Here is a 27,922-nt window from a genome sequence, read left to right as displayed (position 1 = left end):
TCTATTAGAAAGAAAGGGGTGAAGAGGACCTTATGTTTTGAGAAGTTTATTAGAAAGAAAGGGAAGAGAATCTATTTTTAGAAGTTTGTTAGAAAGGGAAGAAGAGAACCTATTTTTAGAAGTTTGTTAGAAAGAAAGAGAAAAAAGAGAACCTATTTCTTGAAATTTGTTAGAAAGAAAGGGAAGAAGAGGACCTTATGCTTTTAGAAGTCTGTAAGGAAGAAAGAAAAGGATATGACTATTTTTTTTTTAGAGAGAGACAGAGAGATATGCAGGAAGAACAGAATAGGAACTTAAAATTTCTCAAAGGTGACGATTTTCCTCTTTCACTCAAAGGCTTTTAACTTCACGGCTATGTTAGGTAAAGGATCACATTTTCACAGTCACTTAAGAGAAGGAGAGACAATATTATGCAAAGCCTTCAGAGAGCGAGAGAAGGAGCGATGAGGAGTAAAAGAAAGGATAAAAGCAGGATGAGAGAAAGGGAAGCAAGGAGGAAGGACTAACACCATGCAAGAAGGAACGAAGGTGAAAGAAAGATAAAGGAACAAAAGTAAAGGAGGGACTGAACAAAGAAGCAGAATAAGAGATGGAGGAAAGGGAGGGAGCAGAGGGGGAGGAATACTATAATGAGAGAGAACAATGGAGAAGCAGAGATGGAGGAGAGTAAAAAAAAAAAAAAAAACAGGATGGAGAGAGAGAGAGAGAGAGAGAGAGAGAGAGAGAGAGAGAGAGAGAGAGAGAGAGAGAGAGAGAGAGAGAGAGAGAGAGAGAGAGAGAGAGAGAGAGAGAGAGAGAGAGAGAGAGAGAGAGAGAGAGAGAGAGAGAGAGAGAGAGAGAGAGAGAGAGAGAGAGAGAGAGAGAGAGAGAGAGAGAGAGAGAGAGAGAGAGAGAGAGAGAGAGAGAGAGAGAGAGAGAGAGAGAGAGAGAGAGAGAGAGAGAGAGAGAGAGAGAGAGAGAAGCAGAGAGAGAGAGAGAGAGAGAGAGAGAGAGAGAGAGAGAGAGAGAGAGAGAGAAAGAGAGGGAGGGAGGTATGAAGGGGAGGAGAGGGAGGCAGTATACACAAGGCTACAAAAAAATACAATAGACCAGTCGGAGTATACATGGAGGCTCTTGGCAAATAGTTATCCACACTAGCCTCAGTCAGAGAGTGCACTGACATCAAATAGTGAGCGATAGTATGATGATGATGATGATGATGTACTAACTAGATTACAAATAGATGACTGGCAGGAAACGAAAGAATGAAGGAGGGATGGGTGAACGAGTGGGTGGTTTAAGGAAATAATGAAGGAATAGAAAGAGCGCAGAAAATAAAGTAACTAGTCGATGGAGGAAGAATGGAAGGAATGATGGAGGAGGGAATAATAAGATGAGAAGGAGGTTAGAGATGGATTAATGAACGTATCGCTGGGAGGACGAGTGGAAGGTTGGACAGAAAGAGAGGAGAAAAGACGAGGAGATGAAAGGATGGAAGGATGGAAGGCGGGAGAAAGATAAGGTGAGAGATGTATGGATGGAGACAAGAGATAAAGAAGATACAAATGAAGAAACGGAAGGGTAACGCAATAGATGGATAAATCTAAGGAAAAAGAAACAGAGGAATGGGATGATTATTGGAGGAAAGGAGAAAGGAGAAACAGATGGAAGAACGGATGGAGAGATGGCGGGATGGATCATTGAACGCTTGGATAGATAAAAAAATTAAAAAAAACGAAGAGACAGACGAAATAACGAAGGAGTGGAGGGGCTGCTGGAGGGGCTGCTGGAGGGCTTGAGGCGGAGGGGTCGGAGGGGCTGCTGGAGGGGCTGCTGGAGGGCTTGAGGCGGAGGGGTCGGAGGGTCTGTTGGAGGGGCTGCTGGAGGGACTGTTGGGAGGGCTGGAGGGGACGTTGCTTCCTGTCGGGGCCTGGCGCGCGTCCAGGACTCAAGTTCCTGAACTGCGGCCGCAAGCCAACCCGGGAACTGACCTAGGAACCCGACCGACGAGCCAGTTATTGCCCCCCCCCCCCCCTTACTCTCTCTCTCTCTCTCTCTCCACGGACACACAAACACGTTTATTCACTCCTACGAAGACTTTTAAGCACATACGTATATTGTTCACCTCCTAACAAACTCTTTGACCTTAAGTTTGGACATCTGCCCCGTTCCAAAGACAAACAAGAACGTACACTAATATCCGAGAAAACTTTAAGAATACCCAATGCCGGCAAAAGTATGTAGAAGCATGTAAAAATAACCAGAAGACAAAGGAAAGAATGCACTTAACTGTGAGGCACGTTTTAAGAATATCCAATGCAAACAAAAGAATAAAAAAGTAAACATGCAAAAGTAAGTGTGAAAAAGTAAATAAAGGACAAAAGAAAACGCACACTGATCTCTGAGGAAAACATTAAGAATTCTCAATGCAAAGAAGAGTATGCAAAAGTAATTATGTAAAATTAAATAAAAGAAAAAAGAAAAGGTACATTTACACTTATCTCTGAGAAAAAAAACGGTGAAAAATTTCCAGTGCATTCAACCCTGACACATCCTTAAGTCTACATAAAGAATATTCACCACCCAAACGTCCCCCTTGAGTTCATCCCCACATAAAGAATATTCACCCACAAACGTTCCCTTTTAGGTATATATAAACCATAGCCACCCCATAAACGTTCCCCTAGTCCCCCTTAAGTTCATCTCCACATAAAGCATACCCATCCCCTAAATGCCCCCTTTAAGTATTATAAAGCATAGCCGTTCTCTACGCGTCCCCCTTAAGTTCATCTCCACATCGAGCATATCCATCCCCTTAACGCCCCCATTAAGCACATCCCAGCCACCCACCATCGCGTATATCATGTTGAAGAAGTAGTCCACGCTGAGGCCGCTGGTCATCGCCGTGTAGTCCCCGCGCGCTACCTCCACGGCGGCGCGCAGGGGGTCGTTGCTCGGCGGAAGGGCTTGCTTGCGGAGGCGGTGCAGGATGGAACCCGGCTTGGCTTTCTGATGGCAGCGGTGTGTGTGTGTGTGTGTAGGGGGGGGGGGGGGAGATGATTTGAAAAGACAGGTCATCCATCCGAAAGTGACCTCTCTTCTGGCCACTCCCTTTGTTTGCTTTCACAGGAGGAGCCATTAACGGACTTTTTTGTTGTTTTCTTTTGTATCTTATCGATGAGCTGTTTTCTTTCCCGTGAACAAAAGGCAGGTAGTGGAAGTGCCTTATTTATCTCTTCATTCATTTATTTAACGTTTTTCTTTTACAGCAAAGGGGTCGGCTCAATGACAAAAAAAAAAAAAAGGAAAAAATTTCGCTGTCTGAGGTAATCATTTGAACAACGATGAGGCAAGTGAGTGGAAAAAGCGGTAGAGAAACAGGCTGAAGCAGTTCTCTTAAGTCATGTGATGTGACGCCTGCTGCTAATAAATTTCTTGTTTCAGATGATCAGAGACTATTAGTGAGCCAACAATGCGGTGCTTGTCTGTCAATTCGTTCACTTATATATAACTTTTTTAAGCGAGGGAGGCAGCTCAAGGGCAAAAAACGATACACAAAACAGCCCGCCGTTTGAGGCAGTCACTTGAACGAAGATGACAGAAGTGAGCAGAAAAAGTGGCAGGGAAACAGGCTGAGGCAGTTCTCACCAGTCGTTTGATTTGCCGGCTACTGCGCTTTAATTTCTTGTGTTGGTTAGTTAGAGATTCATACTGACTAATGAGGCAACAGTTCAACGTGCTTTTCATCACCGTATTAATTCCTTCAATAAGTCAATTAGTCTGTCATAGGAGCAAACAATTATTCACTCATTAATTCACACATTTCTTTAGTCAGTCAGTCAAACAATTTATCACCTATTAAGCGCTCTCTTTAATTAGTTTCTCAATATTTAGTCCACTTATCACAGGAAGCAACAGTTCAACGTGTTTTTCATCTCCTTATTAATTCCTCCAATAAGTCAATTAGTCTGTCATAGGAGCAAACAATTATTTACTCATTAATTCACACATTCCTTTAGTCAGTCAGTCAGCCAATTTATCACCTATTAAGCGCTCTCTTTAATTAGTTTGTCAATATTTAGTCCACTTATCACAGGAGTATCTTTCTCTTTCACAGCTGCTTATGTGTGGCACTGATAGATAGAGTATAGTGTATGTAATGTAGTGTGTTTCAATGAAGCTGCATTGTCGAAACACACAACATACCATACATTCTACTCTACCTTTCAGTGCCTAACAGCCAACAATTCATGCACTTTTTCTTCAGCCATTCAATCAGTTAATCAGGCATTCCGTCAGTCCATAACAGTTGCAGTTAGGAAGGGATAAGCACGATATTATGAAAATCAGATCATGCATTACTTTATTAGTCAGGGACGATGATCAGTGAGAAAAGAGAGTTAAGAGGATAGGGAGAAGACCAGCCGATCACCAGGCAGACTCACCAGGTAGAGGCGGTGCATGAGGCTTCCCTCGATAAGCAAGAAGGGCACGTCGGTCTGCAGCAGCTCCTCGGTGCTGTCGAAGGGCAGACACAGCTTGGGCGCGATGAGCATGGCCTTCAGGTTGGAGCGGTACACGACGCTCACGATCACTGTCATGAAGATCCACACGGCGGCCGTCATGCGCGCTGGGAAGGCGCGCAGCCGCCGCTCTGGATCAGTCAGGAGGGGGAAGAAAGTATTTTAAAATGGCACGTATCTTTTTAACACCTTAATCCACTTGGTCAATGGATTTTCGACAGCATTTTACGTTGCTTCGATGATATCTGTATTTTTTTTTTTTTTTTACAGCAGAGGACAAAACACAAAAAACAAAAAGGCCGCAATGTACTCCGATAGTTAGTTATATACAGCTAGGCTATGGGTCTTCTGCACCATTTTATGTTAAATTGCGATAATCAATTTTCTGTAAATTGTCTCTCGTTTTCCTTCATTAAATATCGACTTTATTATGTTAAATGCCACTATAGAAGTTAACCATTTCTACTGTTCCTCCTTATTATCTTCACTTTGAGGGTAAACCATGGCGTTAGACGATGAAACTTTAAGTTAAAGAGTGCACAGCCTACTCAACCGCCGGGAGACAAAACGACATTGCTAATTTAAATTCCAGAAGAAGGAGGAGGAGGAGGAGGAGGAGGAGGAGAAACCCGTACATCAACTTACCTTGCCCCAAGAAAATGCCAAACGCCCAGTGGAAGATGTCCGCGAGGCTGATGCTGCTGTGAGATGCTGCTCCACCCTTGATCGCCGCTGAGGAGGAGGAAGAGGAGGAAGCGGCGGCGGGAAGTGGAAACCGGACGAGGCGAGTAAGGGATTAGCTGCAGGATTTTGCTGTAGTTTTTGTCGACTACGAAGCCACTGACAGCGACAACCACCAGCGCCATCCCCAGCAGGAGCCACACCTTGAAGAGGAAAAAATATGAAAAATAATAAAATAAAACACGTAAAATGAAAATAAAAACAAACAATGACAAATATAATATAAAAAAAACACGTAGATACTCGAGTCCCTTTTCATCAGACGATCCACTTCTCTATCTTTACGCTGTTCTAACTCTGAATTGCATGAAGATATTTGTCAACTCATGTAACTTACAACATAACCGGATATTTTTTTTTTCTCCTCACATGCCTGTTCTCCTCCTCCTCTTTCGCCGGGGTTTTCTTTTTCCCTGCCTGATTTTCCTCCTCTCCTCCACCTGCTCCTTGTTATTTTCCATTTGTTGCTCCGCGGTCTTCATCTCCTCCTGCTCCTCCTCCTCCTCTTCTGCTTCCTCTTTCTTGTTCCTATCTTTTCTCTTTTATTCTTGTTTCTCCTCCTGTTATTTCTATCCCATGAAAACCACCACTACCACCAACACCTCCTCCCTCTCCTTTTCTCCTCTACTAAAACTATCAACTCTTTTATCACTGTCCTTTCTTCTTCCTTCTCTCCTTTACTGCTTTTATTTCCGTTTCTTCAATTCAGATTCTCCCCTTCTTCCTGCTCCTCCTTCCTTTCTCCCTCTACTGCCTCTTCCTACTCCTTTTCTCTCTCCTTTTCTTCCATCTTTACCAATATTAGTATCTCCTTTACCACAATATTATCTCTTTCTCCTCCTGTTCCTCCTTTTTTCTTCTCCTCCCATCCTCTACAACCCACAATCTCATCTTCGTCCTCTTCTTCCTTCCCTTCTCCTTTTACTATCTCTTCCATTTTCCTCCCTTCTCCCTCTACCACCTCCTCTTCCTCCTCCTGCTGCGCCTCCTCCCGCGTGTAGAGTTTAATGAAGCCCAGCAGGTCAGACTCTAGCAAGGGCCGCTTGTAGGCGAGGGTCTGGACGTCCATGTACAGCGGAACACTCGGGTCCATAGCCTGGATTCGCTCGTCACTAAGAGTCATCGGCGTGCCCCCCATGTCGACCTCCTGCAGTTTGGGGATGAAGGAAGAGATAGACGGATGTATAGAGGGCTAGTTAGACAGTCAGATAGATGGATGGATAGGAAGATAGTTAGATAGATAGATGAATAGAGCTAGTTGGGCAGATAGACAGAGATAGATAGATAGATGGAGAAGCAGATAGTTAGACAGATAGATAGATTGATGGAGAGACAGAAGGTTAGAAAGATAGAAAGGTAGATGAAAAAACATAGATGGACAGGCAGATAGTTAGATAGATAGATAGATAGATGAACAGACCTAGTTGGGCAGATAGACAGAGATAGGTAGATAGATAGATGGAGAAGCAGATAGTTAGACAGATAGATCGATTGATGGAAAGACAGAAGGTTAGAAAGATAGAAAGATAGATGAAAATACATAGTTAGACAGATTGGTGGATAGACTCACTCACTTTTTCTCTCGTTTGCTCACTCACTCACACACTCACTCACTTCGTCCCTCCTTCACTTACTCCCTTACTCACTCTCTCATTCACTCCTTCACTAATTTTCACAATCACTCCCTCACTCACAACCTCACCACCTCACATCCATCCACTCCCTCCCTCTTTCACTTACTCATTTCCTCCCTCACTCCCTCACTCTCTCACTCACAATCCCTCCCTCACACACTCACTAACAACCTCCCTCCTTCCCTCCCCCGTTTACAGTCTAAGCACCCTGGCCTCGCCCACTCCATCATACACTTGCTCTCTCTCACACCCTGGGCGCCTCACCTCCAGCACCAGCATGCCCAGTAACCCCATCCACGTCCCGTTATCAAGCCGCTGCCCGTGGAGATGACTCGGCGGCACCTGGTACTCCATACTGACCCGCAGGCAGGGCGTCGGCGCGGTAATAAGAGGAATAGACGCCTCGCATTATTATGGCACGGTAATGAGAAAATGAGATCCTGCCGTATTTTATTAACTTGAAACGAAGATTAGTGCGAGAAAAGAGAGTTAGGAGGAGAGGGAGAAGGAGTACACGCCTTGCATATTAGAGAACGGTAATAAGAAGACGAGATCCTGCCTTACCTTATTAGCCTAAGACGAAGATTACTGCAAGAAAAGAGATTCAGGAGGATAGACAGATGGAGTGCACACCTTGCATATTAGAGCACGGTAATAAGAAGACGGGATCCTGCTTTACTTTATTAGCTTGAGACGAAGATTAGTGCGAGAAAAGAGATTTAGGAGGATAGAGAGAAGATGGAGTACACGCCTTGCATTAAGAGAAGAGCATGCCTTAGAGTATTGAGACGGAGTTTGGTGTGAAGAAAGAGTTAGGAGGGTAGCGAGAAGAGGAGCAACGGTCTGAAGTACAAGAAGAGAGATTTAGTACAATAGGAAGAGGAGAATTGGCGTGTAGTAGAGGGACACAGTACCACAAAAGATGAGGAGAATTGGAGGAAAGAGAGTTCGGAGGCTAGCGAGTAGAGGAGAATGGGTCTGAGATACAAGAAGAGAGATTTATTACAATAGGAAGAGGAGAATTGGCATGTAGCAGAGGGACACAGTACCACAAAAAGATTGGCGTGTAGTAGAGGGACACAGTATCACAAAAAGAAGAGGAGAATTGGAGGAAAGAGAGTTCGGAGGCTAGCGAGTAGAGGAGAATGGGTCTGAGGTATACATGAAGAGAGATTTAGAACAATAGGAAGAGAAAAGTTGACTTCAATTAGAACACAGAGTTGGTACCACACGAAGATGAGGAAGATGGGTCTCATTAAATGTGATGATGATGAGGAAAGACTCACCAGACGTTGAGCTTCTTGGTGATGATGGGCTGGAGCTCTAACATTGTCCCGCCGAAGTTGTGTGGCTCCGGCGTCCGCGTGAAGTAGGAGAAGGGAATGTACTGCAGAAGAGGAGATGTTGCCGTGTAAGTGTTGCCGAGCATTCATAACGACGTGGATTTTTCTCTTATACTGCTACGTAAGGAATACACATAAAAATTAAATGTGAAAGAAGGAATAGCATAGTGCATAAAGGAATACACATACTTAAAGGAATACACATAGACATAAATAATAAATGTGGAAGCAAAATGAACACCGTGAATAAAAGAATACACAGTGAAGAAAGGAATGCACATAACGTCATAAATAAGTGTGAAAGACGCGTACAAGAAAGTCAAATATTAAATAGATTCTGTGATATCATTGGTAAACATACTTATATAAGAACGAAGATTCCGTTATAATTGTGTTGCTTACGGAATGTAGACACAGTGACATGTTTTATGAATAACCAATGTGAAAGGAAAATCCTGAAGAAAGCAAAATATTACCGTTATACCATTAACAGTTAGCGGGCTTTTTTTTATATCTTCTTTTTGTTGCCCTTGAGTTGCTCCCTGTCCTGTAAAAAAAAAATCAACACTGACATGAACGATGAGCCTTCTATAATTGCGTTACTTCTGCAAGGTGGACAGTGACTATATCCTTAAATAATGTAAAAAAAAGTTAAAAAGTAAAAAGAAAAGTAAAAAAGATAATGTAAAAGAACGTATTGAAATATCATTCTGACATCATTAATTCTCCTATAATTCCGTTATTTCTGAATAGTATACGGTGACTGTGATCCCGTAATCCCAAATGAGGTATTGGAACCGACCAAACAGAGGAACAGGAGAAGAGAACACGCTCACTCTCTCCAGTGCCACGCGGAGCCACGGTGAAGAGGGGTTCTGAGCCTCCATGGCGCAAACACCTCTTCCCTGTTCATCTTGTTCCCATAACTGGCCCCGCGCCCCGCCGCTGCAGCCACTTATAACATTAATCAAAGGGACGTCCCTGTGCTGCGTCGTGCTAAACTAATGTGCGAGTTTAATTACACGAACTCTATATGGCTTCATTTGTTTTCTTCCTGCTTGCCACTCTTTCATCTTTCTTTGGTACAATATTGTCTGGGTATTCTTCTTTTATGTTTGTGTATTGTTTTGTGCTTCTTTCTACCTCGATTTGAGTGTTTTTTTTTTGTTTTTGTTTTTTTGCTTCCTGTTTTCCCACGTCTTCATCTGTGATTGATCTAATAGTGTTTGAGTATTCTTGTTGATGTTCTTTTTTCATCATTTGGTTTTCTATACTTTTGTCTGAATGCGTTGTTTTAGAAGAACATAAGAACGTAAGGAGTCTGCAGGAGGTTGGTTCCCCTATTTTTTTTTTGAGGCACAAAAACACAAAAACACAAAAAAAAAAAAAAAAACAAAAAAGTTGCTCTGCTCCTAAAAAAAAAATCCAAAGAGGTAAAGAAAGATAGGTCAGTCAGGAGAGGAGGTGTGTCCTGATACTATGCACGGCAGCTCCTGTAAACCTAACCCAAACCCACCTTACCTCTCTAGCCATGAATTTATTAACCCTCTTCTTGAATGAATCTGTCGTATTGGCATCCACAACATGACTGCCAAGCCTGTTCAACTCATCCACGACTCTACTGATAAACCAATTATTGCCTAAGTCTTTGGTGCATCTGAATTTATCCTATCCGGCGCTTTTACTATCAAAACCCTATTAATATCCCTTTTATTAAACTCCTAATCCATTTATAAACTTCAGTCATGTCTTCTCGCAACCTTCACCTTTCCAGAGAATGCAGATTTAGATGCCCAGGTCTATCCCAATATGGCAAGTTTCTCACCCCTTGAATAATTTTAATCCTCCTCCTTTGTGTAGATGCTAACATCCTAATATCCATTCTATAATAGGGTGACCAAACCTGAACCGCATGATCGAGGTGAGGTCTGACTTGAATATTCTAGGTGTGACCGTGTGACTAATGGTAAGTAAAGCTTGAAGATGACTTCAGCGCTTCTATTGCTTAAGTTACGCTCCTCGAAGTTAAAATCAATTCCCTGCTTGCGAGATTCCTAGCCGTAAGACAGAGGTCAGATTTCACCTAGACCTACTTAAAGGAATGGCGTTAAAGGAATAACCGTGTGAGGGAGAAAAATTATGATAAAACAAAGGAAAAATGCAATAATAGGCAATAAGAGAACTCGGAAAGAAGGGAAACGGACGCTGCGCCGAAAACCATCAAGTTATTATTCCTTTGCTCTCCCTCTTTCTAATGCCTCAACCCCTTACTCCGCGGCTGCTCTGCCTCTCCCTAATTTCTCTATGCATTCCTTCTACTCTTCCTCACACCGTCATCCCGCCCTCCACGGTGATATGAATGGCCTGTATAATTTCTCTATCAAAGTATAATATATTTTGTGCAAAAGGTAAATAATAAATATGTTTTCCTATCTTCTAATTTTCAGTGCCTTTATGATGGCAATGATTTTTTTGTAAGGGCGTAAACGATGAAATAGATCAGGTAGAGGGGGTAAATTATGGAGGAAGGTTGAAAATCCCTGCTCTAGAGCCTTGTGTACCATAAAAAAAGAGATAGCCTGAGGGTCATGACAACTCCTTGACTCGGGGCAGGAGGAAGACAGGTGGTGCGGGAGGAGAACTGGTTTGGAGGGCGACATGAACCCACCAGAAGTCTAAATCGCTGGTCATAATTATATTGCTTTGCTTGACGTTTGTTGGCATTCTCTTTGTCTGCGGTGCATAGCGTCCAGGTCATGGTGAGAGGTTAAACGGGACGCCGACAGGAAGACGAACGAAAAAGGCGGCGGCAGAAAAGGAGGAAAACACTGGAACAACATGAGATAACAGAGGGATAACAAAGAGGAAAGAGGAGAGGAAAACGGGAAAATAGATAACAGAGATGGGTGGTAAAGGAGGAAGACGAGGTGGAGACTAGAACAAGACAAGAGATAGAGAGAAGAGCTGAAGGAGGAGGAAGTGAAGAACATATATGGGGGATAACAAGGGATAACAAAGGGATAACTAAAAGAGGAGGGGAAAGGAAAAAGGGAGAGATAACAGAAATAAGGGTAAAGAAGGAAGATGATGAGTTGACGACCAGAAGAAAGAGAAGAGAGAAAAAAAGGGAAGTGAAGAACATATATGGGGGATAACAAGGGATAACAAGGGGATAACTAAAAGAAGAGAGGAAAGGAAAAAGGGAGAGATAACAGATATAAGGGTAAAGAAGGAAGATGATGAGTTGACGACCAGAAGAAAGAGAAGAGAGAAAGAAAGGGCTGAAGGAGGAGGAAGAGAAGAACTAAAAACTGAAATATGACAAAGAGAAGGGAAGGGGGAGGGGGGAGGAGAGATCGGGGGAGGGATAAAATGCCGAGGGAGAACAAACGAGTTACACTGAATTGATTACAACGTTGTTAGGCTGCGGATATCGAAGTGCAAGGGTGTGGGACTCATTATAGTGTACCATCACATCAATACTATCAGAAGCCAGACCGACAGAAAAAAAAAACTATGAGAAACGATGAACTTGAAACGGTAAAGATGTACGAGGAAAAGCAACGTAGCGCTCAAATTCACAAAGGGTTCAGAAAAGAGTGAGAAGTGAAGCAAGGAAGTAAGAAGTAGATGATCAGGCAAAAGTTAGCGATAGTGAAGTCGAGGGATTAGCATAAAAAAGGGGGGTTGTGGTTACTAAGAATGCAGGGTAAAAAAATATAAAAAAAAGGAGTCAGAGAGGTCATGAAGGTCACTCTAGATTTGATTAATGTGTGGTGCTGCAGCGGATATCCATGTGTGTGTGTGTGTGTGTGTGTGTGTGTGTGTGTGTGTGTAGAGCCCTGAATTCATGATACTTCTAACCGATAAGAATGAAGAGAAAAATGGAGGAGGAGGAGTTAAAGTGTGTGTGACTTATTATTGGCAAACACTTTGATGCGACGTCCAGTGATACCGTGTGAAGTTCGTAGTTTGCTGTGACATTTGGCGGCTAAAGAACAAATTATATTATTGATGAGTACAAATAATTCTTACTGGCCGTGATTTTTCAGTGTCGGAGAAAATTCAATGATGTCCCCAAATGCCCCACGTCTGTTAACTGTCTCCATTACTGATGAACACCACTGACCTTTCCTTGCCGTCATTTACCGGTGAATACAGCTGACGATCAAGAATGCAACTGAACTTTACTTTCCACCATTATTTTTCGAGTCAATGGTATCGCCAAGTTACCCTCAGAAAAATATATCTCTTGCCACATTCCTTCACTGCATGGTGCTATTGATCCATCGCTTCCTTGTGGTGAGGATAGCGAGTTGAAGCAAGCATCCTCAGCATTTATATAACATACACTGATAGGATAAAAAAGTCTCTCCTGATATTTAAAGGGTTCTGTTTTCCGTGTATGACCGGAATGTTTGGGGCGGATTTAGTGTTTTGTATTGTTTTGCTTCAACTCTCTTCTCTTACGGTAAAAAAAAAAAAAAAATCCACTATGGTGACAGGCGATGCTGCAGAGGACCAGTACGCCGAGACACACGGAGCAGCAAATTAACACAGTCACGGCAGGAAGTCGGCGGATAAACTCTCATAACACAGAGAACACGAATCTTACGAAACAATACTACGTTATTTTTTCATCTAAACATCGCACAACGTTTTACTATACTGACAGGCCGTGTGTGAAAGGATCAACACATGATACAAGTTTCCCCCTTTTACATCGAAGGAGACAATTCAAGGATAAACAGTGAGAAAAAAAAAAAAAACGATGGATAAACGAACACAAAACGTATTGCGGTTTAATCTTTCAGCTTTATATAATGGTGTAGCGATGCCGTGAAAGGAATCAACACATACAATACAAACCTAAATCGGAGGAGTAACGAATCCTACAACGCCATACCATACTATTTTTTTATACAACACTTAATTTCCTACAACAATACCAGGCAGTGGCATAAAAGCAACACACGAAAAAACACTAAATATACTCATGGCAAGAAGTTGGGGGTCAAAAAAATCATAACATATGCAACGAATCAAACGAAATCTATCATGTCACACGATGTTATTTATACGAATCTACCTTTTAATCAACTGTTTAACACTAAAATTCTTAACTGTGATGGCAGACAAACACGAAGGATCAACGCAACCAGATCCGGTCATGTTACGAAAGGCTGAATCCAGTGACAGAACGTTTGGGCGGAGGGAGGGTGCGGAGAGGGGCAGATGGAGGCACAGAGGGCGGAGAGACAGCGCGGGAGGGTTGGCAGGCATGGCGGGCACCTGGGGGCACCACCTCTCCTGTTCCTGCTGCTGGTGTGTGTGACCGCAGTCTGGCGCGCTCCCTGACGCCCTCCGCCTCGCACTCCTGCCGCCGCGTCCTACAGACAGATTCCCTACGTGTGCCTCGCTTCCTACGGCACCATGCGGGGCATAACGTGTTCCTAGAGGCGACGGGCATCTCAGGTGTGGTGTGAGGTAAGGTGAGGAGAGGAGAGGGGTGTGTATGTGTGTGCGCGTTTGTGTGTGTGTGTGTGTGTGTGAGATAGTGGTGGGTAGTGGTGCCTGGCTAGCGGTGTGTGTGTGTGTGTATGTGTGTGTGTGTGTGTGTCGGGGTCCAATGCAACGATTTGTGGTTCCTGTTACTTCTGTCTTAATACTCAATCTCAGGGTGAGTGACTGATATAGAAAGCAACCTGGCTGACTGGTTTGTGTGTGTGTGTGTGTGTGTGTGTGTGTGTGTGTGTGTGTGTGTTCTCAATTGACATCTGAGCTCTAGGAATTTCCGTGTAATGCTAATGTGTATGTGTCTGTGTGTGTGTGTGTGTGTGTGTGTGTGTGTGTGAACGATATAAGGCGAGTATATCATCATCCACAACACCAGACAAAGGCCTCATCACTTCAGCCTCTCAAATATCATGACCTCGGAAACGAAACAAACTGAAACATTGACGTAACTAAAAAAAAGTGTCACCTGAGTATTTATCATTCGATGCAGCACACACACACACACACACACACACACGCACACGCACACGTTTTGCCTCTCAGCCACAAGCAGTGTATGTTCGTTGATTCCCCTCACACATTTCTATCCAGGTTGATTAGTGTGTGTGTGTGTGTGTGTGTGTGTGTGTGTGTGTGTGTGTGTGTGTGTGTGTAAAGAATTATGGAGAGTGAAATGGCGTAGGATGCGGTAAAGGAATAAGTGATAAGATAAAAAAAAGAGGAAACATGGAAACATGGACTAGCAGGCAGCAGAAAGCCTGTTGGCTCATTACTAGGCTGCCTGCGTTCAGTGATTTAATCAATCCGTTTGCCACAGGAGTGGCTTGCAGGGAAGGATTAAAGCACTTGTGTACCTACTCTTGGGAACGTTCAGTTCACTCCTGTTGCAGCAAAGTGGCGATCAATGCGTTTCTTGAAGGAGTTGATGGTCTCTGCGCTAACCACTTCTGCAGGAAGGCTGTTCCAGTGGCGAACAACTCTATTCGAGAAATAACTCCTGCCGATGTCGGTATTGCATCGCTTTGCTTGAATTGTTTTTCCGTTGTTTCTTGTTCTTAGGTTAGTTTGTAGCGTGAAGAGTTTGGAGTGATCAACGTTGCTGAGCTTGTTCAGGTACTTAAAGACTTGTATCATGTCTCCCCGCAGTCGTCTCTTTTCCAACGTGAAGAGGTTGAGTCGCTCGAGTCGTTCTTCATAGGGTTTCGTCCTCAGTGATGGTATCATCTTCGTGGCGCGGCGCTGTACTCTCTCAAGTAATTCAATGTCTTTCCTGTAATTTGGAGACCAGAATTGTACGGCGTATTCCAGGTGGGGCCTTACCAGCGAATTATACAAGGATAACATAACTCCCGGCGTCTTGTATTCGAAGTTCCTCGATATGAACCCAAGCATTGTATTGGCTTTCTTACAGGCGGACTTGCAGTGTTTTGTTTGTTTCAAGTCACTGCTGATGGTGACCCCGAGGTCTCTTTCCTCTTGCACAACATGTAGTGGTTCGCCACCCATGTGGTATATGTGGTTGCTGTTTCTGGATCCGATATGCATTACTTTACATTTGGTAGTGTTAAAGGATATCTGCCACTTTTCCGACCACCGAGTGATCTGGTCCATGTCTCTCTGGATAATTTCGTAGTCTGCCGTCGTGAGGGCCGTCCCTCCCACATTGGTGTCGTCAGCAAATATATTAAGGGTGGATTTTAATCCTAGTTCTAGGTCGTTGATATATATGATGAAAAGTATGGGTCCCAGCACTGACCCCTGTGGCACTCCACTTGTGACCGGGAGCCACTCGGAGGCCTGTCCGTTGAGTACAACTCGTTGTTTTCTTTCAGTGAGCCAGTCTTTGATCCACGCTGTCAGATCGTCGCCTAATCCCGCCGACTTAAGTTTCTTGAGGAGTCTTTCATGTGGCACTTTGTCAAAGGCTTTCTGAAAGTCTAGATATATAACATCACTGGGGATATGATTATCCCAGTTTTCATAGATACCTTGGAAGAAGTCCAATAAATTGGTTAAGCATGAGCGCTTGTTCCTGAAACCGTGCTGAGCATCGGAAATGATGTTGTTGTCTTCAAGGAACCTAACGAGTTTGTCTCTGATGATCTTCTCGAGGATTTTTCCCGCCACTGAGGTCAAGCTGATTGGTCTGTAGTTTAGGGCCACACTAGGAGGAGGAGGAGAACTAAAAAAAATATTCCCTTATCAAGCGAATAACATCTCCCTTTCTCTTCTCTTGTCTCTCCAGCTCTCCCTCTCTTTCTCACACCAGGAAGACGGGGAGGAGGAGAGGGAGGAGGAAAGGGAGGAAGGACAAATAGGAGCGAAGAAGAGGTGGAGAAGGTGGAGGTGGAGCAAGATGGAGATGGTGGAGACGCTGGTGGCGGTGGCACTTGGGGTCTTGGCGGCCGTGTTCCTGGGGTCACTCGCGGCCCTGGCTCTGGTGTGCTTCCGACGAGCCCTCAGCGCTAAACACCGCCTATTCTACGGCCAAGACATCAGGTAAAGCAGCAACAAAAGTACTGACAGAGACGACTATGCCTTTCTATCTGTATTTTAACGTTTGTATAAGTCGTTTAGCATTTCCTTCCTCCAGGCGCGAGATGCATGTAAAGAAATATAAGTAATGGTAAACAATTAAGCCTTCATATATATGTACTTTGACGTATGCATAAGTCGTTGAACATGTCTTTCCTCAAGCTCTAATGTGTAAAACTGGAGCAGCGGTAGTGGTGGAGACAAGTTAGCCTATACATATTTAGTTTAACATTTCAAGAAGTCATTTTACGTGTCCCCTTTCCATGTCTGAGATGTAAAATAGACCCAGCACTAATAACAGACAACACTAAGCCTTCATATAATTACTCAGCGTTTGTATAAGTCCCCTATCGTGTCTTCCTTTCAGGCCCGAGGTGTTACTGAGCAGCGGCGAGGCGTGGAGCGAGCTGGAGCTGGACGACGTGAGGTTGGCGCCCCAGATTGACAAGATTCTGAACGATACGCAGTGGGTGGACGACGCGACTGGTGAGAGGGAGAGAGAGAGAGAGAGATAGGTTGCAAGCACTATACAGAATTACTATATATGAAAAATGATGAGTATAATACAAGTGTGATGATTATGTTGCTAGCTAACTAATCTCTCTCTCTCTCTCTCTCTCTCTCTCTCTCTCTGCCTCCCCTCCCCCCCCTCAGGCCTCATCCCGCACTGCCTCGCCATTCTGAAGCTCTGCCACCAAATGACGGAGCGACTGGTGGCCACGACCATGTCCCCGATCCACAGCGACCGCCTCCATGACATTATCGAGGTAGTAGTAGTAGTAGTAGTAGTAGTAGTTGTAGTATCGTAAAAAGCTTTCTTGCATACTCTGCCCATCAATCTATTTATTTGCCTATCTATCTCAAGCTCTCTTTCACACGAACACTAGTAGTAGTAGTAGTAGTAGTAGTAGTAGTAGTAGTAGTAGTAGTAGTAGTAGCAGTAGTAGTAGTAGTAATTATGTGTCGGGAAAATAAACATGGGTGGAGGTATCTTTTTTGTAGTAGAAAAAAAAGTATTATTATTATTATTATTATTATTATTATTATTATTATTATTATTATTATTATTATTATTAATAGTAGTAGTAGTAGTAGCAGTAGGTGTAGCAGGGTCAAAACTTATCTTGCATACAGTCTATCTATCTATCTATCTATCTACCTGTCTATCTATCTATCTATCTATCTACCTATCTACATGTCTATCTCAGGCTCTCTCCCACGCACACCTTCCCCAGGTAACACGGCGCCTCTCACCTCGCATTGACGACGTGGCCCGCGCAATGTACCCGCCTCTTGACCCGCGGCTGCTGGAGGCTCGCTGTTCGGCCCTCGTGCTCAGCCTGACCCTGCTGGCCTGGCACGCGCGGCACTCCACCTCCGGGACCACCGTGGCGCTCATCAACGAGGCACTCAAGGACATGGACCACCACCTGAGTGTAAGAAAGAGGGAATGTGCTTTAAGTTCATGTGTATGTATGGGTGTGTGCATGCCTGTGTTGGGAGAGCGAATGAATGGTTAGTTACTATTAATATGATCCAATGGTTTAAATTGAGGATATGAGGTGAGTTATTGGGTGTCAGAAGCTGTCATGTGTAGAGCGAGTGGTCTTTTCTGGTCTTTGTGTTCATCTTTGTATCACTGCGAAGGATGACAGGAAGAGAAGAGAGAATGCGTGATGTGACAGTTTTTTTGTGGTTGTGAGGAAATGTAAGACGGATAAACGAGGAGAAAATGAGCAAAGGAAGAGAAAAGGAGGGAAAGAAGAAGGTTGCGCTATAGCGGTATAAAGAAACAAAGGAAGAAGGGAACAGGAGGAAACCAAAGAAAGAAAGAAGAAATGTAGGGATAGAAAGATGAGCTAGAATGATGAGGAACTACATGATAATTGGTAGGAAGGTGTATGGAACAAAAAAAGTTGGACGAAGGGAAGGGATTAGGAGAATATTGAATTGGAGAGAAAGACAGAAGAGAGCAAGGGAAAGGAAAAGATGCAAATAAGAGGCAAAAATATTACACTGATGAACGAGGTAATGATTGACCAGGTGAGTGACTGAGTGAGTGAGTGTGTCCTCTCTCTTCAGGTGTTGCGTGAGGCGGCCATGACTCACGAGACTTTCCACGGCGTGTTTACTGAGGAGGGGAAGTGTGACCCCGCCGAGTGCTGAGTGACCTGACCCGCTGCTGAGTGTGTGCTGACCGGGACCGGGACAGAGCTGAGGCGACCCATCCTGCAGTGCTGAGTGTGTGTGTGTGTGTGTGTGTGTGTGTGTGTGTGTGTGTGTGTGACGCTATATAATCAAACGAAACCATATTATTATCAACATTCCACTGTGTGTGTGTGTGTGTGTGTGTGTGTGTGTGTGTGTGTGTGTGTGTGTGTGTGTGTGTGTGTGTGGAAACAAAATATAAAATATGACGGTCACTCCATCAATATTTTCTTTAGCTACATTGTCTGTTTCCTCCCGAATGTTATAAATAATTGTAATAATCTGACAACGAATGAATGGACTGTATGATTTTCTGTCCCTCGTCACGACACGCTATAATATATAATTAAACGCCCGTGTGTCAAGAAATACTCACTGATAACTATAATCATACTGTCCAACATGGAGGCGGAGTCATTACAAAACGTTAGTGACGTAATAATAGTAATAAAATGTAAAAAAAAATAAATAAATATATATATATATATATATATATATATATATATATATATATATATATATATATATATATATATATATATATATATATATATATATATATAAATATATATATATATATATATATATAGCGATATTGGTAAAAAAAAATGGTACCTTACGATATAGTGGTTTAAAGTTAATGTATATTTTGTTGTTATATTTTACTTAAAATATATTATAATGAAACACATAATATTCTCTCTAACCTGCGTGCTTGATAAAAATGCAATTATTATATTTTGAGCATAACCCAAGCTCGCTCTCTCTCTCTCTCTCTCTCTCTCTCTCTCTCTCTCTCTCTCTCCCCCCGCAAAGATTTGAGGGCATTTATTGAAGTTTCTTTCAGGTATAAGGACAGGCCACTTACTGTCCTGTCAGAGGGTTTGTGTGGTGTGAACTTCTATGTAAATCTACGTAAATCTCCCTTTGATTATAGGGAAAATCGCCAGACGCATGTCACGCGCGGCGGCAGTGACGGTGGTGGTGGTGGAGTTTGCGGTGGTAGTCTGGCTATGATGGTGCCGCGCGCAGGCCCAAGGCAAAGGCTGAGCTTACTTGGTTCAGACGCGAAAAGTGAAGCAAAACCGAAGAAACTCTCTCCCTCGACTTTTCCCTCGTTCAGCCGCCTTTGCATATCGTTTCAGAAGTATTTATAGTGCCTTTAAGTGGTTGTGCATCCTGTGCCTTCAGTCATCAGCCAATATTCTGCTTAAATACTCCGTCCATATTCATAAAGACTCAAAACTGAATAATAAATACAGTATATACACAGTTGCTCAGCCCGTCTGTGTTCCTGCGAATATACAGAATGAATTGAGCTGTAAAACTAGATCCTCTCTTGTTTTCACGACCCAAGCTGATGAATTTAAGTTTATTCACAGCTTTCATTACGACGCATCTGTTATCCTTTGTCAGCTCAAGGGGTGCTTACAAAAACCTCCATCCTCCGTTAAGAATGAAGGTATTTGCTCTCCTGCTTGCCTTCCTCTCTCTCCTCGCCACCACCACCATCACTGCGGAGGCTGCCAATGTCATCTCCAAAAATGATCTCACGGCCATGATGCTCACTGACCTCCTCCAGTTTTTCCAGCACCGGAGGGCGTGTCTTCTGGCCTCTAAAGGTGAGTAATGTACAAGATCTTCCTCCTTCTTCACCTCCTCCTCGTTCCCCTTCTCTTCCTCCTCATTTTTCTTTATCCGCCGCTCTTTTTTCAGCTTCCCCTCCTTATGTTGCTCCACCTCATTTTCTTACCTATTTTATCCTTTCTTCTATTTATCTTCCCTTTCTATCTTTACATGTACGGCCAGCCATTCCCTTTCAATCCTTTCTTACTTTTATACCTAGCTCTTCCCCCTGAACTTTCCTCTTTCATACTCCGTTCATTGCTTCTTTTCACCTCCTCGATCCTCTTTCCCTTTCTGGTCCGTCTCCTCCTCCTCCTCCTCCTCCAAATCCTCAACCTCTTTTTTCTTCGTCATTCGTCCTGCTACTCTTCTTCCATCCCTTTGTCTCTCACTCTCTTCCATTTCCTCACTCACACATTCTCCTGAGTACCAAGGTGACAAATAGAATAACAGATCACGTACGCCATCCTCCCTTGGTAAGATTCATCATTTCCCCGCCCTTTCATTAATATACCCCCCCCCCCCTCCCCCCGCCAATCGATCCTGCAGAGGCGTGTTGTTTATGCTCTGAGAGAGGGTTCTGCAAAGTACTTCGGGTTGCAACGCAGGACTGGGACATAGAGCTCCTAGTAAGGTAATGGGATGGTTAGAGAGGTTCCTGGAGGTATAATGGTTGAGGGTGAATTAGGTCGGGGTAAGAAAAAATAAGAACATTGATTTAAGGGACAAAGGGGTGTGAGGTGAGGACAAAATAAATAGCCGCCTCTCAATGGTTATCTCCGTCCTGTTCTTATTACCGAATGTCTCGTTTCGTAGGGTATGCTCTCTCTCTCTCTCTCTCTCTCTCTCTCTCTCTCGGCTTTTATTATCATCCTTTATCCATGACAGTGCGAAGCGTAATAAAAGATGTTACCCTTCCCTAATTACCTTGGCGGCTCTCATTAGCTTCGTTTTGTGCAATGACGTGTGTGTGTATGTGTGTGTGTGTGTGTGTGTGTGTGTGTGTGTGTGTGTGTGTGTGTGTGTGTGTGTGTATGAAGGGCGTGACGCAGGTGACAATCAGTGCAGTGACTTAACATCTGCATCGTTGTCTAGGTCGCGGTTATCTCACCCAGTTGTGCTACTTCTGATGAGATTCCGCAGGTGTTTGAAGGTCGCAAATTGAGGGCACTGAGGTGAGCTTCCGCTTCATGTCGTCCACTCAAATCACACGTTTTCTGATATAACAATGCAAGACCTTTAGAGCTCTTTAAATCCAACCGCAATTGACGCACTCTTCTGGCCACTCATTGCTTTCTTTTGCTGGAGCTGTGCGAAGGGAGATTTTTTGCTGCTTGTCTCTTTTTGCCGTTGAGCTGCTTCCGTTACAGTGAAAAGGGATAACGTACCACTTCAACTGTTTCTGAAGGACACAAGTTATCGTTTTCAGGTAGGTTGCTTTAGGCTTGTTTGGGTGTGGAAATCCGCAGGAAAATCAACAATGACTTGGCAGACCTGACATGCTGCCTGCCCGTGAGATGTTGTCACGCGAGGCTGAACTGGTTCGTCTATTCTCTACAGGCGTGTCAAGCGTGTCAGGGGTGCCAATGGCTCCGAGTCCTTTCACGTTTTCTCTACCCTTTATGGATGAAGCCGACCATAGACAACAATAGAAGGGACGAGGAAGAGGGAGGTACAAGAATACTTCGTCTCTTTAATGTCTCATCTATTCAATACGCCTCGGCAACTTAAGGGCGTTCTGGGTGATTGATGATTATGAGTCCCTCCTCTTTACTTTTATTAGCCCTCCACCTCCTCGTCCTCCCACAGCCTCAGACCAACAGTGGATGCCTCATGCTGTGTGGCGAGTGACCCGAGCCTCCAACGCCTTCCTGGCCGTCCTGAGAGTCACTGAGGTCAACAGTACCAAACACAGGGTCAGCCGAGGTCATGAGTCAATGCCCAGCGACTGTGAGGTTCTAGTGACACACCTGGCCACTCGGGAGGATGTTTATCTGTTCGGGCAGGTGAGGACGATGAGTCTGGTCCTGTTCTGTGTTCCAATTAACGTGACGGCTTAGGTATTTTTTCCATGCACATTTTTCTTTATATAACTTTCTATGTATCATTTTTGCTGTAAGGAAGGTAGAGCAGGACACAACGATAAAATGTTAAAAAGAAGACGGCCGCGCGCCGCTTCTATAAAGATAATATGGAATGCCATGCCGATGAGGTCATTTTCAGTGATATTTCTTTTATCTTTAAAATTCTTCCTCTTCCTCTTCTCCCAGGTATTCTCGGCCCAGCCCTCTGACGCCACCTGGTTGGTCGTGACACCTGCCCGCGAGGTGACGCAACGACTTGGGACGCTGTACCTCCCCCTGGACAACAGAGTGAGTCCCTACACACACACACACACACACACTTTGATTTTTATTCTTTGAATCTAGCTGTCTGTGTGGATGTTTGGATGCCCGTTTGTCCGTCTGTCTGTCTATCTTCCCATCTGTTCATCTATTTGTCTGTCAGTCTGCCTATGCATGCTTGTCTTTCTCTTTGACTCCCATTGTTGTCCGTCTGCTTTTCCATTTGTCTGTCCCTCTCCCTTCAGTCTGTTTGTCGGGCCGCCTTTTTCCATCTGTCTGCCTGTCTGTCTACCCTATCTAACTGTCAATACTTCCATCTGTCCGTCCGTCTGCAGGTGACAGTGGCGGTGTACTCCCCCGAGCCAGACAACACTACCATCTCGCTGCTCAGCTGTTACCACATCCACGAGGGGGACGTCCTGAGGGTTAAGAGGGACGGCGCTTGGTACTACAACAGGTGAGGCAAATTGGTAATATAGCACTTGGGAGCTCACGTATACTGGAAGTGCTTGCAGATTTGTATACACACACTCTTATTACGCAGCTTTCATCCAAGAATAAGGGAGGTGGGGGAGGAGCAGATTCTCTTCTTCATGTGGTCTTTCGTGACAACATCTGACCGACATGGCTGATCTCGTGTTGGGAATGTTTGCGAAATTTGTACTTATGAATAGTTCACATTACACACAATTTAATTACGGAGAAACCATCCCAGAAAATAGGGTAGTGAAGTGGGAAACAGATTATCTTCTTCCTCTTGTGGTTCTCGGTAACAGGCTATCTTCTTCTTCCTCTTGTGGTCTTCAGTTCTATGAGGACACGAGAATGAACATAACGTTGGGAGAATAAATATCATCTTTCAGTACCTCCTTGACACTGTGTTCTGTCATTATCACTTATTTCCCTCTTCTAAAGGACAAACATGAATAGTCAAGAGAAAGAGACAAACGGATGCAACAACAACAACAACAACAACAACAACGAAAACAGCAATGAGGGCACTTGCAAGGAGAAGGACGCGCCACTCCTGCTCCGACAGATGACCTACGGGGTGGTGGAGGTGCTGGAGGGTGACCCGGTGCTGAGGCGACGGGACCTGCACGGGATGAACTTACGATGCACAACCATATCGGTGAGGACAAAATATTCTTCCTCAACGTATTTTTTTTCTTTTTTCATCCTCGTTTATTTTCTTTGTCTTTTTCAACGGTGCACAACCATATCGGTGAGAATGACTAAATCCTTTCCCTTCTCTTTTTCCTCCATCTCGTTTCCTCTTAAATTCTCCTCCTCCTCCTCCTCGTGTTTTTTCTCACATATTTGACTTTTTCAGTATTATCTAACTTTTCCTCATTTTCTTCTTTGTCGTTTTCGTCTCCTATTTCTTATTCTTTGCCTTCTCCTCTTCGTTTTTCTCATTTATCATTGTTTTCTTCTTTCCTTTCTTTATTTCTCTCCCACTTTCTCCTTTCTTCCCCCTCTTCATCTCCCTCTCACTCGGCCTTTTAATTTATTCCTTTCATCTTATTCATACTACTCCATTATCCTGATCTTCGCGACGTGTGTGTGTGTGTGTGTGTGTATGTGTGTATTTGGTAATCAATACGAGACAAGGTCAACAAACAACACTTAAGTGACTTTCCCACGCTCCAGTGAAAGACACACGATGGATGTAAACAAAGAAGAAAAAAAAGTCCGCTCCACCTATAATTCTCTCTCTCTCTCTCTCTCTCTCTCTCTCTCACACACACACGAGAAAGTGGCTTAAGCAGAATACGGAACTATCAAAATCGTGAACTATGAACCATTTAAGTGTTATCATTATTACTACCATTACTATTGTTGCTACTACTACTACTACTACTACTACTACTACTACAACTACAACTACTACTACCATTGTTCCTCATAGTCGCCGCCCAGGACCATTCTCAACAAGGTCCAGGACGGCAGCGTGGAGGTCACGGGCATTCTGGGGAGCGCCTACAAGCACATGATGCAGGTCGCCAACTTCACGTGAGTTGATTGTGTGATATTGTTAATGGAGGCCTTGCTAAGGGGTTTATATTGAGCATACTTTTTTTTTTTTTACAACAAAGGAGGCAGCTCAAGGGCGCACACACACACACAAAAAAAAAAAAAAAAACTGCACTGGACTTGTCTTTCCTTCTGCCCGGAGTTAAGTGCGGGCTCTTTTATTTTTTTTAAGTGCGTCTTTTTGTCTGACCCTGACTGCTTTCTCTAGGCTCTAGGGTAAAAACCATAAAAAAAAGCTTGTTCCAGACACATTCACCAATAAATATAGTGCTGCCCTTTACACAAATTTTTCTCAATGAGTTTTATGCATCTATATTATCATTTCATCAAATCGGAACTGATCATTCAAACATACTTTTCACTACTTCCATTATTAGCTCTAATATTTCGTCTTCTCTTGACTATTTTTTTTATTTACTAATTTTTCTGAAGCTCACGTACTTTCTCCAGCATACTTTGTTTTCTGGGAAACTTGAACGAAGTGTGACGAATGGAGTGAGCCCCCCCACCCACCCATTCTCTCTCTCTCTCTCTCTCTCTCTCTCTCTCTCTCTCTCTCTCTCTCTCTCTCTCTCTCTCTCTCTCTCTCTCTCTCTCTCTCTCCATATTCAAGGAAAACTAATGTACACTATAAACATCGATTCTACTTCGTCTCATGCCATTTCAAGACAAAAAAGGCAACTCTCTCTCTCTCTCTCTCTCTCTCTCTCTCTCTCTCTCTCTCTCTCTCTCTCTCTCTCTCTCTCTCTCTCGTCTTTTGACCACCAATTTAAGCATTATATTCACTACACATTTCCAAGACTAGACAGTAGGTAGTAAGAGCAATGTGATCCCCGCTGTTTGGCATTATCTCTATATTTGTGAAGAAGTGTCGACCCAAAAAGAAGTAGACTGTCGTAACTTCGCGCTCTGAAGAACCCTGCTTATGTTCAGTGATTTATATGCCTAACGTAACCTAACTAAGCCTGACCCTGAACGATCGCTACCTCTCTATGCACTACAGGTCTACGTGCTTTGCTAACTATGACGGGAGGAGGAGGAGGAAGATGATGATGAGGAGGAGGAAGATGATGATGAGGAGGAGGAAGATGAGGAGGAGGACGGCGAGGAGACGTAGAAGTAGTATGAAAATAATGTTCTTCTACACAGGTCAACGTGCTTCGCTACTCGTGACGGGCACTGGGGCGCCCTCAAACAGGACGGACACTGGACAGGCTTAGTCAGGGACATCGTGGAGGGCCATGCTGACATCGCCATGGCCTCACTGGACGTCACGCAGCAACGGAGCAGAGCCGTCGACTTCCTCATGGTGGTGATGAGGACCCAGTGAGTTGAGAGGACTTTGGATGCTTTTGTCTATAGCTTTTCTTCCTCCTTGGTGTCTTTTGGGGGGTTTGAGTGGTGAATATGATGAGTGTGAATTTAGATAGGGTTTGGTATGCTCGTCTTTCCTCTCTAGTTTCTATTTTTATTTTTGATTGAGTTTTCATTCCTTTGGGCCAGTCCATTTCTTCCTCTGCTTTTACTGCTGTCTTTCCATGTCCATAACGTTATCTCTTTTTTTTTCGTTTGTATTTTTTTCTTGTTTCCATTTTCTCACCGTTGATCTTAACTCTTATTTATCGCTACTTTTTTCTCCCTTTGCGACCATCACATTTTTCCTATTCCTCCATGTTTTCATTTATTTTTTCAATGCTGTCATTACTCTCTCTCTCCTTTCTCTTAGCATCTTTCCTTTCCTCTGTGTTCGTATGCTTAAGGTAACATTTTCGCGGACAAGTTCAGGGAATTCGGATGTAATTCTACGGAACGTCGCGCATATTTTCATTACTTTTTTTTTTTCTATACAGACATAAATGCAAGGCAACTCTAGATATCATTATTGCCTTTCCTTTCCCTCCCCTTTCTACCCCTCCTAGTCTCTTCACACCATACGTATATAGCAAGAAGCTCGAGGTATTTGTAATGTAAACATGTCGCCAACTCCATGTATCTTACTTTTTCTCTTATAGCCCTTTCTCTCTATCCTTGCTTCAGTTCTATACCACTTGATTAGACAGTTAAGAGTCATAGAGATAGCCTTTGCAACAGCCTTCCTCTCATAGTTTCTTTCTTGGCTTTCCTTAGGTGGCTGTCAGTGGCGTTCCTGAGGGGGGGGGCGAGGGGGGGCTGTTTGAAATCGCCCCCCGGGCCCCAAAGTGAGGGGGGCCCCAAAATGCGAAATTTAACCATTGCTGCTATGGCAGGAGGACAAGCTAAATTCAGTGGCCCAAAATGAAGCCCCATTTATATATTTGACCCGAAAAGACAAATTTGGGTCTGTTATGTCAAACCCCTTCCAATCATGGAGACCATTATAGACCTAGGAGGGTGGGTAACGTTGATTGGGATCTAAGGCAATTGATTACTGAGGTGTCATATTGATTCATTTAACTCCCTCCACATCATATCGCCATCAGAGTACATTACTGTTATCCTCATTTTTACCATTTATCATTATGCTTAACTGGATTAAGTGGATCTTCAATTATTCAGTGTGCACCTAGTTTTAAGAAATAAAATGTCTGAAATTTGCATTTACAAGTGCCTTTAAAATGATTCTACAATTGCTCATATTCTAAAAATTAACGCCCCTGGTGGCTGTTATTTGTGTTATTTCTTATTTTCACTCTTGCTTCATGAGTGTCTTGCAGCATTATACATATAAACATTCAAGACAGTTCTAACATAATTCAAACTTCCTCTTGAGTACCATGCATGCACCTCGAGGTATCTCATCATAAAACAGCCCACTAATGATGCCTGCCAGTATGTATTTCAATTTCTTATGTAATCTCGTGCACCTCCAGGTATCTCCTCATCATGAAACGGCCCACCAATGACGACCGCAAGTGGAGCACCTTCACGGCAGAGTTTGAGGTGCGTGTGTGGCTGGTTCTCGTCATGTCCCTTGTAGCCATCCATGCCACCCTCTGCCTCACCTCCCTCCAGCACCCCCAGCAACCCCTTCACCCTGGCGACGCCCTCATGGTGGTGGTGGCAGGACTGTGTGGCCAAGGTAGGTGGAGGAGGAGGAGTGATGGAAGTAAAAGGGAATATCCAAACCATATCTGCTTTGGCTATTTCTCAATATTAGAAATGTTAATTAAGTCTCTGTTTCTATATCTCTCTTTCTTACTTTCTCAGGTACCAATGCGGTGTTTCGAACCACTTCCAGTCGTCTAGTCTTTCTGACACTGTTGATGCTGCAAGTGAGTAATGGTGTAGTTGCAGTAGTACTTCAGGTTTAGTAATAGCAGCATTGGTAATATAGTTTAAATAATGGCAGTAGCAGAAGTAATAGCAGAACCTCTTTTGGGAGATGGGCAGAAGCCAAAATTAATTGAGATGCTGAACTATAATACAAAGGTTCTTAATTACACCACAAAGGTGCT

At 43.7% G+C, this 27,922-nt stretch overlaps 2 protein-coding genes and 1 long non-coding RNA gene across 7 annotated transcripts in view; 2 read left to right on the top strand and 1 right to left on the bottom strand.

The window, feature by feature from the left end:
- Nucleotides 1-4,800: 4,800 nt before the first annotated feature.
- On the bottom strand, nucleotides 4,801-8,266 carry LOC127000466 (uncharacterized). Its single transcript, XR_007754059.1, has 3 exons — nucleotides 8,164-8,266; nucleotides 7,142-7,232; nucleotides 4,801-6,390 (listed from the first exon to the last, which is right to left on the bottom strand). It is a non-coding gene; the product is annotated as an uncharacterized LOC127000466 (long non-coding RNA).
- Nucleotides 8,267-13,467: 5,201 nt separating this feature from the next.
- Nucleotides 13,468-18,663, top strand: LOC127000393 (transmembrane protein 98-like). Of its 4 annotated transcripts, none has more exons than XM_050864082.1 (6): nucleotides 13,468-13,707; nucleotides 16,007-16,236; nucleotides 16,640-16,758; nucleotides 16,927-17,039; nucleotides 17,508-17,708; nucleotides 18,355-18,663. In XM_050864082.1, the coding sequence occupies exons 2-6, from the start codon at nucleotides 16,094-16,096 to the stop codon at nucleotides 18,436-18,438; spliced, it is 660 nt and encodes a 219-aa protein (XP_050720039.1). In that variant the 5' UTR covers nucleotides 13,468-13,707; nucleotides 16,007-16,093; the 3' UTR covers nucleotides 18,439-18,663. The 4 variants fall into 4 exon arrangements, with proteins under 4 accessions (XP_050720039.1, XP_050720037.1, XP_050720038.1 ...); XM_050864080.1 differs by having other exon boundaries at nucleotides 15,983-16,236; XM_050864081.1 differs by having other exon boundaries at nucleotides 13,468-13,712; nucleotides 15,983-16,236.
- Nucleotides 18,664-18,809: 146 nt separating this feature from the next.
- LOC127000391 (probable glutamate receptor) overlaps nucleotides 18,810-27,922 on the top strand; it is a 10,616-nt gene continuing 1,503 nt past the window's right edge. The window contains exons 1-9 of one of the 2 annotated variants that reach the window (XM_050864078.1): nucleotides 18,810-20,102; nucleotides 21,916-22,112; nucleotides 22,377-22,478; nucleotides 22,787-22,908; nucleotides 23,382-23,583; nucleotides 24,364-24,467; nucleotides 25,638-25,814; nucleotides 27,338-27,546; nucleotides 27,675-27,739. In XM_050864078.1, the coding sequence (XP_050720035.1) occupies nucleotides 19,841-20,102; nucleotides 21,916-22,112; nucleotides 22,377-22,478; nucleotides 22,787-22,908; nucleotides 23,382-23,583; nucleotides 24,364-24,467; nucleotides 25,638-25,814; nucleotides 27,338-27,546; nucleotides 27,675-27,739 (1,440 nt within the window). In that variant the 5' untranslated portion in view covers nucleotides 18,810-19,840. Of the gene's footprint in view, nucleotides 20,103-21,915; nucleotides 22,113-22,376; nucleotides 22,479-22,786; nucleotides 22,909-23,366; nucleotides 23,584-24,363; nucleotides 24,468-25,637; nucleotides 25,815-27,337; nucleotides 27,547-27,674; nucleotides 27,740-27,922 lie in introns of both variants that reach the window. The other variant, XM_050864077.1, reaches the window with a different exon arrangement.

The sequence above is a fragment of the Eriocheir sinensis genome, chromosome 18 (assembly GCF_024679095.1).
Source record: "Eriocheir sinensis breed Jianghai 21 chromosome 18, ASM2467909v1, whole genome shotgun sequence".
NCBI lineage: Eukaryota > Metazoa > Arthropoda > Malacostraca > Decapoda > Varunidae > Eriocheir > Eriocheir sinensis.
The sequence above is the reverse complement of the archived record's forward strand: the minus strand, read 5'-3'. Positions and strand labels throughout refer to the sequence as shown.